Genomic DNA, 12,973 nt, shown 5'->3' on the forward strand with positions numbered 1-12,973 from the left:
GAAGAAAGAGAGAGACAGAAGAAAGAGAGAGGGAGAGACAGCACGAGAGAGAGGGGGGAGGGAGACGGAAAGGGGAGAGAACCAAGGGATTCTGTCTGAGGAGCAGAGGACAGAAAAGAGGAGAGGATGAGAAGCAGAAGTGAACTTTGGCACACAGAATGAGGAGGGTTGTGGTGTCTGCCAGTAGAGCTGCTCTGAGGAACGCTACTGTTGGGCTGGACACTCATAGTCCTTTATTGAAGTAGACCCTCTCCACACCGGGGTGGCTCACACGGATCTTCTCCTGAAGCTCTGGCTCCAATCGGCTTACTGACATAGAGCTGGAGAGAGAGGGACAAGAGAGATGCGAGAGCGAGCGATGGCCAGAAAGAAAAAGAGAGATGGGGAGACAATACAAAACCATTCCTGATCAACACAGCTGATCAACACAGCTAGCAATGATAATTCACTCACCTCTTCTGGGGGAACAGTGCACAGCACAGCGGAGTGGCAAACACCAGGCTGAAAGACAAGCAACACATAAGGGTTAGCAACGCATAAGGGTTAGCAACGCATAAGGGTCAGCAACACATAAGGGTTAGCAACACATAAGGGTTAGCAACACATAAGGGTCAGCAACACATAAGGGTCAGCAACACATAAGGGTTAGCAACACATAAGGGTTAGCAACACATAAGGGTTAGCAACGCATAAGGGTTAGCAACGCATAAGGGTTAGCAACGCATAAGGGTTAGCAACGCATAAGGGTTAGCAACGCATAAGGGTCAGCAACACATAAGGGTCAGCAATGCATAAGGGTCAGCAATGCATAAGGGTCAGCAACGCATAAGGGTCAGCAACGCATAAGGGTTAGCAACACAAGGGTCAGCAACGCATAAGGGTCAGCAACACAAGAGTTAGCAACACATAAGGGTCAGCAACGCATAAGGGTCAGCAACACATAAGGGTCAGCAACACAAGGGTCAGCAACACAAGGGTCAGCAAATCAAATCAAATTTTATTTGTCACATACACATGGTTAGCAGATGTTAATGCGAGTGTAGCGAAATGCTTGTGCTTCTAGTTCCGACAATGCAGTAATAATCCAACAAGTAATCTAACTAACAATTCCAACAACAAAAAACTACTGTCTTATACACAGTGTAAGGGGATAAAGAATATGTACATAAAGATATATGAATGAGTGATGGTACAGAGCAGCATAGGCAAGATACAGTAGATGGTATCGAGTACAGTATATACATATGAGATGAGTATGTAAACAAAGTGGCATAGTTAAAGTGGCTAGTGATACATGTATTACATAAGGATGCAGTAGATGATATAGAGTACAGTATATACGTATACATATGAGATGAATAATGTAGGGTATGTAAACATTATATTAGGTAGCATTGTTTAAAGTGGCTAGTGATATATTTTACATCATTTCCCATCAACTCCCATTATTAAAGTGGCTGGAGTTGAGTCAGTGTGTTGGCAGCAGCCACTCAATGTTAGTGGTGGCTGTTTAACAGTCTGATGGCCTTGAGATAGAAGCTGTTTTTCAGTCTCTCGGTCCCAGCTTTGATGCACCTGTACTGACCTCGCCTTCTGGATGATAGCGGGGTGAACAGGCAGTGGCTCGGGTGGTTGTTGTCCTTGATGATCTTTATGGCCTTCCTGTAACATCGGGTGGTGTAGGTGTCCTAGACGGCAGGTAGTTTGCCCCCGGTGATGCGTTGTGCAGACCTCACTACCCTCTGGAGAGCCTTACGGTTGTGGGCGGAGCAGTTGCCGTACCAGGTAGTGATACAGCCCGCCAGGATGCTCTCGATTGTGCATCTGTAGAAGTTTGTGAGTGCTTTTGGTGACAAGCCGAATTTCTTCAGCTTCCTGAGGTTGAAGAGGCGCTGCTGCGCCTTCTTCACGATGCTGTCTGTGTGAGTGGACCAATTCAGTTTGTCTGTGATGTGTATGCCGAGGAACTTAACTTACTACCCTCTCCACTACTGTTCCATCGATGTGGATAGGGGGGAGTTCCCTCTGCTGTTTCCTGAAGTCCACAATCATCTCCTTAGTTTTGTTGACGTTGAGTGTGAGGTTATTTTCCTGACACCATACTCCGAGGGCCCTCACCTCCTCCCTGTAGGCCGTCTCATCGTTGTTGGTAATCAAGCCTACCACTGTTGTGTCGTCCGCAAACTTGATGATTGAGTTGGAGGCGTGCGTGGCCACGCAGTCGTGGTTGAACAGGGAGTACAGGAGAGGGCTCAGAACGCACCCTTGTGGGGCCCCAGTGTTGAGGATCAGCGGGGTGGAGATGTTGTTGCCTACCCTCACCACCTGGGGGCGGCCCGTCAGGAAGTCCAGTACCCAGTTGCACAGGGCGGGGTCGAGACCCAGGGTCTCGAGCTTGATGACGAGCTTGGAGGGTACTATGGTGTTGAATGCCGAGCTGTAGTCGATGAACAGCATTCTCACATAGGTATTCCTCTTGTCCAGATGGGTTAGGGCAGTGTGCAGTGTGGTTGAGATTGCATCGTCTGTGGACCTATTTGGGCGGTAAGCAAATTGGAGTGGGTCTAGGGTGTAAGGTAGGGTGGAGGTGATGTGGTCCTTGACTAGTCTCTCAAAGCACTTCATGATGACGGAAGTGAGTGCTACGGGGCGGTAGTCGTTTAGCTCAGTTACCTTAGCTTTCTTGGGAACAGGAACAATGGTGGCCCTCTTGAAGCATGTGGGAACAGCAGACTGGTATAGGGATTGATTGAATATGTCCGTGAACACACCGGCCAGCTGGTCTGCGCATGCTCTGAGGGCGCGGCTGGGGATGCCGTCTGGGCCTGCAGCCTTGCGAGGATTAACACGTTTAAATGTTTTACTCACCTCGGCTGCAGTGAATGAGAGTTCGTATGTTTTCGTTGCAGGCCGTGTCAGTGGCACTGTATTGTCCTCAAAGCGGGCAAAAAAGTTATTTAGTCTGCCTGGGAGCCAGACATCCTGGTCCGTGACTGGGCTGGTTTTCTTCTTGTAGTCCGTGATTGACTGTAGACCCTGCCACATACCTCTTGCGTCTGAGCCGTTGAATTGAGATTCTACTTTGTCTCTATACTGACGCTTAGCTTGTTTGATAGCCTTGCGGAGGGAATAGCTGCACTATTTGTATTCGGTCATGTTACCAGACACCTTGCCCTGATTAAAAGCAGTGGTTCGCGCTTTCAGTTTCATGCGAATCCTGCCATCAATCCACGGTTTCTGGTTAGGGAATGTTTTAATCGTTGCTATGGGAACGACATCTTCAACGCACGTTCTAATGAACTCGCACACCGAATCAGCGTATTCATCAATGTTGTTATCTGACGCAATACGAAACATATCCCAGTCCACGTGATGGAAGCAGTCTTGGAGTGTGGAATCAGCTTGGTCGGACCAGCGTTGGACAGACCTCAGCGTGGGAGCTTCTTGTTTTAGTTTCTGTCTGTAGGCAGGGATCAGCAAAATGGAGTCGTGGTCAGCTTTTCCGAAAGGAGGGCGGGGCAGGGCCTTATATGCGTCGCGGAAGTTAGAGTAACAATGATCCAAGGTGTTTTCCGCCCTAGTTGCGCAATCGATATGCTGATACAATTTAGGGAGTCTTGTTTTCAGATTAGCCTTGTTAAAATCCCCAGCTACAATGAATGCAGCCTCAGGATGTAGAGATTCCAGTTTGCAAAGAGTCAAATAAAGTTCGTTCAGAGCCATCGATGTGTCTGCTTGGGGGGGAATATATACGGCTGTGATTATAATCGAAGAGAATTCTCTTGGTAGATAATGCGGTCGACATTTGATTGTGAGGAATTCTAAATCAGGTGAACAGAAGGATTTGACTTCCTGTATATTTCTGTGATCACACTACGTCTCGTTAGCCATAAGGCATACGCCCCCGCCCCTCTTCTTACCAGAAAGATGTTTGTTTCTGTCGGCGCGATGCGTGGAGAAACCCGCTGGCTGCACCGCCTCCGATTGCGTCTCTCCAGTGAGCCATGTTTCCGTGAAGCAAAGAACGTTACAGTCTCTGATGTCCCTCTGGAATGCTACCCTTGCTCGGATTTCATCAACCTTGTTGTCAAGAGACTGGACATTGGCGAGAAGAATGCTAGGGAGTGGTGCACGATGTGCCCGTCTCCGGAGTCTGACCAGAAGACCGCCTCGTTTCCCTCTTTTACGGCGTTGTTTTTTTGGCTGGGATCCATTCCGTTGTCCTGGTTGAAAGGCAGAACACAGGATCCGCTTCGTGAAAATCATATTCTTGGTCGTACTGATGGTGAGTTGACGCTGATCTTATATTCAGTAGTTCTTCTCGACTGTATGTAATGAAACCTAAGATGACCTGGGGTACTAATGTAAGAAATAACACGTAAAAAAACAAAAAACTGCATAGTTTCCAAGGAACGCGAAGCGAGGCGGCCATCTCTGTCGGCGCCGGAAGATGAGGGTCAGCACATAAGGGTCAGCAACACATAAGGGTCAGCAACGCATAAGGGTCAGCAACGCATAAGGGTCAGCAACGCATAAGGGTCAGCAACGCATAAGGGTCAGCAACGCATAAGGGTCAGCAACATAAGGGTCAGCAACACATAAGGGTCAGCAACACATAAGGGTCAGCAACACAAGGGTCAGCAACACAAGGGTCAGCAACACATAAAGGTCAGCAACACATAAGGGTCAGCAACACATAAGGGTCAGCAACACATAAGGGTCAGCAACACAAGGGTCAGCAACGCACAAGGGTCAGCAACGCACAAGGGTCAGCAACGCACAAGGGTCAGCAACGCACAAGGGTCAGCAACACACAAGGGTCATCAACACATAAGGGTCAGCAACACATAAGGGTCAGCAACGCATCAGTGCGTTTGTATGTTTGTTTTACTCCATGTGTAACTCTGTGTCGTTGTATGTGTCGAACTGCTTTGCTTTATCTTGGCCAGGTCGCAATTGTAAATGAGAACTTCTTCTCAACTTGCCTACCTGGTTAAATAAAGGTGAAATAAAATAAATAAAAATAAGGGTTAGCAACGCATAAGGGTCAGCAACGCATAAGGGTTAGCAACACACAAGGGTCAGCAACACACAAGGGTCAGCAACACACAAGGGTCAGCAACACATAAGGGTCAGCAACACATAAGGGTCAGCAACATATAAGGGTCAGCAACACATCTACTATATAGAGCTAGACAGTAGATTAGATACCACAGCTATAATTCCTGGCCCTTTCCCAAGACACAATGTTGCTTCAAAACAGCTGTTGTGATATCTAAACGACACTGTACTTATGTTTACGTGATAGTTTTATCAGGGGTGCGTCACAGCGTTTACAGTATATGTTACGGGTGCGTCACAGCGTTTACAGTAAATGTTACGGGTGCGTCACAGCGTTTACAGTAAATGTTACGGGTGCGTCACAGCGTTTACAGTAAATGTTACGGGTGCTTCACAGCGTTTACAGTATATGTTACGGGTCCTTCACAGCGTTTACAGTATATGTTACGGGTCCTTCACAGCGTTTACAGTAAATGTTACGGGTCCTTCACAGCGTTTACAGTATATGTTACGGGTCCTTCACAGCGTTTACAGTATATGTTACGGGTCCTTCACAGCGTTTACAGTATATGTTACGGGTCCTTCACAGCGTTTACAGTATATGTTACGGGTCCTTCACAGCGTTTACAGTATATCCTTCACAGTTTACAGTATATGTTACGGGTCCTTCACAGCGTTTACAGTAAATGTTACGGGTCCTTCACAGCGTTTACAGTATATGTTACGGGTCCTTCACAGCGTTTACAGTATATGTTGTTACGGGTCCTTCACAGCGTTTACAGTAAATGTTACGGGTTCCTTCACAGCGTTTACAGTATATGTTACGGGTCCTTCACAGCGTTTAAAGTAAATGTTTCACAGCGGGTCCTTCAAAGCGTTTACAGTATATGTTATCAACAGTCCTTCACAGCGTTTACAGTATATGTTTTACAACAGTCCTTCATCAGCGTTTATCAGTATATGTTTTATCAGGTGCTTCACAGCGTTTTTCATCAACAGTCCAAATGGTGGTTTATCAACAGTCCAAATGGTGGTTTATCAACAGTCCAAATGGTGGTTTATCAGCAGTCCAAATGGTTTATCAACAAATGTCCAAATTGCAAATGTTTATCATCAAATGGTCAAAAATGGTGGTTTATCAACAGTCCAAATGGTGGTTTATCAACAGTCCAAATGGTGGTTTATCAGCAGTCCAAATGGTGGTTTATCAACAGTCCAAATGGTGGTTTATCAGCAGTCCAAATGGTGGTTTATCAACAGTCCAAATGGTGGTTTATCAACAGTCCAAATGGTGGTTTATCAGCAGTCCAAATGGTGGTTTATCAGCAGTCCAAATGGTGGTTTATCAGCAGTCCAAATGGTGGTTTATCAACAGTCCAAATGGTGGTTTATCAGCAGTCCAAATGGTGGTTTATCAACAGTCCAAATGGTGGTTTATCAGCAGTCCAAATGGTGGTTTATCAGCAGTCCAAATGGTGGTTTATCAACAGTCCTTTGCTGGCCACTTACCAGAATCCCACCAAGACCACTTGAATAGGTGCACTCATCCACGGGAACTTCTGAAAAGACCAGAAAACAATGAGACAAACAAAGGGATACATTCCATTACTCTGAAATGGCTTCCTCTGTTCTGTCCTATTTCCTCACACTGACTGATCACTGAAAGGGCTGGAGTGCAATAGGCAATATGCCTGAGGGCTATAGTTTAGTAGGCACCATTTTGTTTCTTCCTATCCAGTTAGTTTGAATCAGGATGAGGAAATAGAGCATTTGGACTTAGCCTGCTGACCGTGTCTAGAAGACTGCTACGGAGGGCTAGGGCTAGGGTTAGGGCTGGCTAGGGTTAGGGTTAGGGCTAGGGTTAGGGCTAGGGTTAGGCTCACACAACACAGCGACAGGCCATTATATATACACACTGTCTCTAGTATAGCCACTTATCAAAAGGCTGACTGCCGTCACAGATACGAGAAAGTAAGGCTGACAGCCGTCACGGATACGAGAAAGTAAGGCTGACAGCCGTCACGGATACGAGAAAGTAAGGCTGACTGCTGTCACGGATACGAGAATGTAATTCTGACTACCGTCACGGATACGAGAACGTAAGGCTGACAGCCGTCACGGATACGAGAAAGTAAGGCTGACTGCCGTCACGGATACGAGAATGTAATTCTGACTGCAGTCACGGATACGAGAATGTAAGGCTGACTGCCGTCACGGATACGAGAAAGTAAGGCTGACTGCCGTCACGGATACGAGAATGTAAGGCTGACTGCCGTCACGGATACGAGAAAGTAAGGCTGACTGCCGTCACGGATACGAGAATGTAAGGCTGACTGCAGTCACAGATACGAGAAAGTAAGGCTGACTGCCGTCACGGATACGAGAATGTAAGGCTGACTGCCGTCACGGATACGAGAAAGTAAGGCTGACTGCCGTCACGGATACGAGAATGTAAGGCTGACTGCCGTCACGGATACGAGAACGTAGGTAAATATGTGATCATACATGAACAAACAAAATGCTAAATGATATGAATAATACCTTCAGGAATGCTTTCTTTTCCAAGGTGTTCATTAAAAACGGAGGGATAGCTGAAAAACAAAATAGTAAAATAAAATGTTAATCCTTTATAAAGGTTTATTCATACATCATAATCAACCTATACAAACATGATCTTTCACCTGACAACATGGTGGATTTCAAGCTTTTATCATTTCCAGTGTATCATATGGAGTTGCCAGGTTGGAGTCACAGATTGCATGGGTTGCCAGGTTGGAGTCACAGATTGCATGGGTTGCCAGGTTGGAGTCACAGATTGTATGGGTTGCCAGATTGGTTCTAAAGCCTATTGTGTAATACGTACCCATTCCAGGAGAGGCCATGAGGATTCTAGACACCACCACCTGGGAGATAGCCTGCTTAGCGGCGGTGGTTGACTCTCCTAACCGGTTATCGTTCTCGTCGGTTATCGGAATGCCGTGTTTCAGTTCCCTGGACAAAAAGTTGAAGAAGAAAAGTAAACATCTGTTAAACTATTATCTTTCTGTTGAAAGACCTTATAGAACCTGGCATTGATGATAAAGACCCTTTCTGTTGAAAGACCTTATAGAACCTGGCATTGATGATAAAGACCCTTTCTGTTGAAAGACCTTATAGAACCTGGCATTGATGATAAAGACCCTTTCTGTTGAAAGACCTTATAGAAACTGGCATTGATGATAAAGACCCTTTCTGTTGAAAGACCTTATAGAAACAAACTGGCATTGATGATAAAGACCCTTTCTGTTGAAAGACCTTATAGAACCTGGCATTGATGATAAAGACCCTTTCTGTTGAAAGACCTTATAGAACCTGGCATTGATGATAAAGACCCTTTCTGTTGAAAGACCTTATAGAACCTGGCATTGATGATAAAGACCTTATAGAACCTGGCATTGATGATAAAGACCCTTTCTGTTGAAAGACCTTATAGAAACAAACTGGCATTGATGATAAAGACCCTTTCTGTTGAAAGACCTCATATAACCTGGCATTGATGATAAAGACCCTTTCTGTTGAAAGACCTTATAGAAACTGGCATTGATGATAAAGACCCTTTCTGACCCTTGAAAGACCTGGCATTGATGATAAAGAAAAGACAAAACTGGCATTGATGATAAAGACCCTTTCTGTTGAAAAAGACCTTATAGAAAACTGGCATTGATGATAAAGACCCTTTCTGTTGAAAGACCTTATAGAAACTGGCATTGATGATAAAGACCCTTTCTGTTGAAAGACCTTATAGAAACAAACTGGCATTGATGATAAAGACCCTTTCTGTTGAAAGACCTTATAGAACCTGGCATTGATGATAAAGACCCTTTCTGTTGAAAGACCTTATAGAACCTGGCATTGATGATAAAGACCCTTTCTGTTGAAAGACCTTATAGAAACAAACTGGCATTGATGATAAAGACCCTTTCTGTTGAAAGACCTTATAGAACCTGGCATTGATGATAAAGACCCTTTCTGTTGAAAGACCTTGTCCAAGTTGTAGAAAGAAAAATGTAAATAAGCGATGAGTGGTATATGTTATAAAAATAAAAATAAATTTTAAAAAGGAGAGAATTGAGCATTGTAGTAATCTAATCCACATTTCAAACATTTAACACTACATATTAGTAGAGCATTGAGAAGAAAAACAGTTAAAATGCTGAATGAATATTTGCAAAGACATATTTCCAAACAGAAGGTGGTACAGGCTGGTCTTACCGTTGCCTCATGAGAGGGATGTTGATGCAGTTTGCAGCAGCAACAGCAGCGAAGGGAACTAACCTCCCTACGAGGGGAGATATGTGCTGGACAACAACAACAACAGGTTGGAGTTAAATAGACAGACAGGAGTTGAATTGATCTATACATTCTAATATTTTTCCAAAGCTTTAAAAGCTCTTTGTGTATGTCATGATGGTTATGATGAGCGACATTTGTTTCCACAATGGGAATACCGTATGAAATACACAACATTTTCTCTCTCTTTCAACACATTGACAAACCAGCAAAGCAGGCAGCAGGCAAAATATGTAGACTACTTCTATTCGTGGTTACTAGTCACTTCTATTCACTATTTTGGACATGATAACTACTCATGATATGACTTGTGAGTAGCTACGTTTGATAACACTCCCTTGTGATGTGGTTGATGGTAAATGAATGAATGAGAACAGGGTTTCAGTGGGTTAATACCTTTGTTAGTGCATTTAGTCCTAGAGCCGTGGCTACTGCCCCTGTGGTAGCAGATACATAGGCTGTGCCAAGCTGACTGCAAACGAGAGACGCATTCAGAAATTCACATAGTCATATTATCCAAACCACAAAAATTACAGGGTTAATAGGTATCAGAAACACACAAGACAAAAAAACTACCAGAGCAACATCAGCTAAAAAAATGTATATAGAACAGGGCTGTTCAACTGGCGCCCAGATTCGGCCTGTTTATTCATTTAGACTGGCCCTTTGATCAATTCTGATCATGAACAAAAGATCTGAAAATAAATCCCCGTCAGAATCCGACATTCCGTGTCAAAATGACAAGAACTACGGTGGTTGTCTATAGTGTGGTTTCTAGCACTACGGTGGTTGTCTATAGTGTGGTTTCTAGCACTACGGTGGTTGTCTATAGTGTGGTTTCTAGCACTACGGTGGTTGTCTATAGTGTGGTTTCTAGCACTACGGTGGTTGTCTATAGTGTGGTTTCTAGCACTATGGTGGTTTCTATCACTATGGTGGTTTCTATCACTATGGTGGTTGTCTATAGTGTGGTTTCTATGACCGGTGGTTGTCTATAGTGTGGTTTCTATGACTACGGTGGTTGTCTATAGTGTGGTTTCTATCACTACGGTGGTTGTCTATAGTGTGGTTTCTAGCACTATGGTGGTTTCTATAGTGTGGTTTCTACTACGGTGGTTGTCTATAGTGTGGTTTCTATGACTACGGTGGTTGTCTATAGTGTGGTTTCTATCACTACGGTGGTTGTCTATAGTGTGGTTTCTATCACTACGGTGGTTGTCTATAGTGTGGTTTCTAGCACTATGGTGGTTTCTATCACTACAGTGGTTGTCTATAGTGTGGTTTCTATCACTACGGTGGTTGTCTATAGTGTGGTTTCTAGCACTACGGTGGTTGTCTATAGTGTGGTTTCTAGCACTACGGTGGTTGTCTATAGTGTGGTTTCTATGACTACGGTGGTTGTCTATAGTGTGGTTTCTATGACTACGGTGGTTGTCTATAGTGTGGTTTCTAGCACTACGGTGGTTGTCTATAGTGTGGTTTCTAGCACTACGGTGGTTGTCTATAGTGTGGTTTCTATGACTGGTTGTCTATAGTGTGGTTTCTATGACTACGGTGGTTGTCTATAGTGTGGTTTCTATGACTACGGTGGTTGTCTATAGTGTGGTTTCTATCACTACGGTGGTTGTCTATAGTGTGGTTTCTATCACTACGGTGGTTGTCTATAGTGTGGTTTCTATGCTATAGTGTGGTTTCTATCACTACGGTGGTTGTCTATAGTGTGGTTTCTATCACTACGGTGGTTGTCTATAGTGTGGTTTCTAGCACTACGGTGGTTGTCTATAGTGTGGTTTCTAGCACTACGGTGGTTGTCTATAGTGTGGTTTCTATGACTACGGTGGTTGTCTATAGTGTGGTTTCTATGACTACGGTGGTTGTCTATAGTGTGGTTTCTAGCACTACGGTGGTTGTCTATAGTGTGGTTTCTATGACTACGGTGGTTGTCTATAGTGTGGTTTCTATCACTACGGTGGTTGTCTATAGTGTGGTTTCTATGACTACGGTGGTTGTCTATAGTGTGGTTTCTATCACTACGGTGGTTGTCTATAGTGTGGTTTCTATCACTACGGTGGTTGTCTATAGTGTGGTTTCTAGCACTATGGTGGTTTCTATCACTACAGTGGTTGTCTATAGTGTGGTTTCTATCACTACGGTGGTTGTCTATAGTGTGGTTTCTAGCACTACGGTGGTTGTCTATAGTGTGGTTTCTAGCACTACGGTGGTTGTCTATAGTGTGGTTTCTATGACTACGGTGGTTGTCTATAGTGTGGTTTCTATGACTACGGTGGTTGTCTATAGTGTGGTTTCTAGCACTACGGTGGTTGTCTATAGTGTGGTTTCTAGCACTACGGTGGTTGTCTATAGTGTGGTTTCTATGACTACGGTGGTTGTCTATAGTGTGGTTTCTATGACTACGGTTGTTGTCTACAGTGTGGTTTCTATGACTATGGTGGTTGTCTATAGTGTGGTTTCTATGACTACGGTGGTTGTCTATCGTGTGGTTTCTATGACTGCGGTGGTTGTCTATCGTGTGGTTTCTATGACTACGGTGGTTGTCTATAGTGTGGTTTCTATGACTATGTGGCAGGTTGATTTTTTTTTCTTCATATGAAGCTCTATCGTTTGAACAATTTAAGCTACAAAAGTATGTGGACACTCTTTCAAATTAGTTGAGTCGGCTGACAGGTGTACCCAGCCATGCAATCTCCATAGATAAACATTGGCAGTAGAATGAAGAGCTCAATGACTTTCAACATGGCACTGTCATAGGATGCCAACTTTCCAATAAGTCAGTTTGTAAAATGACCTGCCCTGCTAGAGCTGGGGGGGGGTGGGCAACTCCATATTGATGCCAATGTTCAACGAGCAGGTGTCCATATACTTTTGGTCATGTAGTGTATCGTTGTATTAAATTACTGAGATGCTCAGTTTTCAGACGATTTTCAAATGACCTAATTACTTTTAAGACATTTAATAAATAAAAAAGGTGCGCAGGCGTTGTTTCCTTTTCATGATTATCAAATGTTTTGGTTGCCACCTCGACTCCAGCTGGTTGAGAACATTTCATTTTAAGACAAGTCAGTTATTGGTGTGTGTTTGGCTTTTTATTTATTTATATATATATATACATATATATATACATACATACATACATACATACATACATACACACACACACACACATGAAAAATATCTGGCCCCCCTGCAATCAAACTCTTTTTTTTTACACATCTGGCCCCTGTAAGAATATATAAAACCAACTTACTTGACTGAGAGAGGAGCATCTCCACTCCTATTGGTGTAGTTGACTATTGCATTGAAGGACTGATTGATCCACTGCCATAAGACTACAGCTGGAGTTGTCCTGAAGAGAGAGAGAGAGAGAGAGGGGACACTTCAATTAGACTACAGCTGGAGTTGTCCTGAGGAGAGAGAGAGAGACTTCAATTAGACTACAGCTGGAGTTGTCCTGAGGAGAGAGAGAGAGAGAGACTTCAATTAGACTACAGCTGGAGTTGTCCTGAGGAGAGAGAGAGAGAGAGACTTCAATTAGACTACAGCTGGAGTTGTCCTGAGGAGAGAG

At 44.1% G+C, this 12,973-nt stretch overlaps 1 protein-coding gene across 2 annotated transcripts in view; it reads right to left on the reverse strand.

Moving 5' to 3' along the window:
* sfxn1 (sideroflexin 1) overlaps positions 1-12,973 on the reverse strand; it is a 34,232-nt gene continuing 21,259 nt past the window's right edge. For both annotated transcript variants that reach the window (XM_042326066.1, XM_042326065.1), the window contains exons 4-11: positions 12,656-12,754; positions 9,787-9,862; positions 9,313-9,398; positions 7,925-8,052; positions 7,603-7,652; positions 6,571-6,620; positions 454-501; positions 1-320 (exon numbers count right to left, since the gene is read on the reverse strand). In XM_042326066.1, coding sequence (XP_042182000.1) covers positions 224-320; positions 454-501; positions 6,571-6,620; positions 7,603-7,652; positions 7,925-8,052; positions 9,313-9,398; positions 9,787-9,862; positions 12,656-12,754 — 634 coding nt within the window. In that variant the 3' untranslated portion in view covers positions 1-223. The remainder of the gene's footprint in view (positions 321-453; positions 502-6,570; positions 6,621-7,602; positions 7,653-7,924; positions 8,053-9,312; positions 9,399-9,786; positions 9,863-12,655; positions 12,755-12,973) is intronic.

This window comes from Oncorhynchus tshawytscha, linkage group LG08, assembly GCF_018296145.1.
Source record: "Oncorhynchus tshawytscha isolate Ot180627B linkage group LG08, Otsh_v2.0, whole genome shotgun sequence".
NCBI classification, from domain to species: domain Eukaryota; kingdom Metazoa; phylum Chordata; class Actinopteri; order Salmoniformes; family Salmonidae; genus Oncorhynchus; species Oncorhynchus tshawytscha.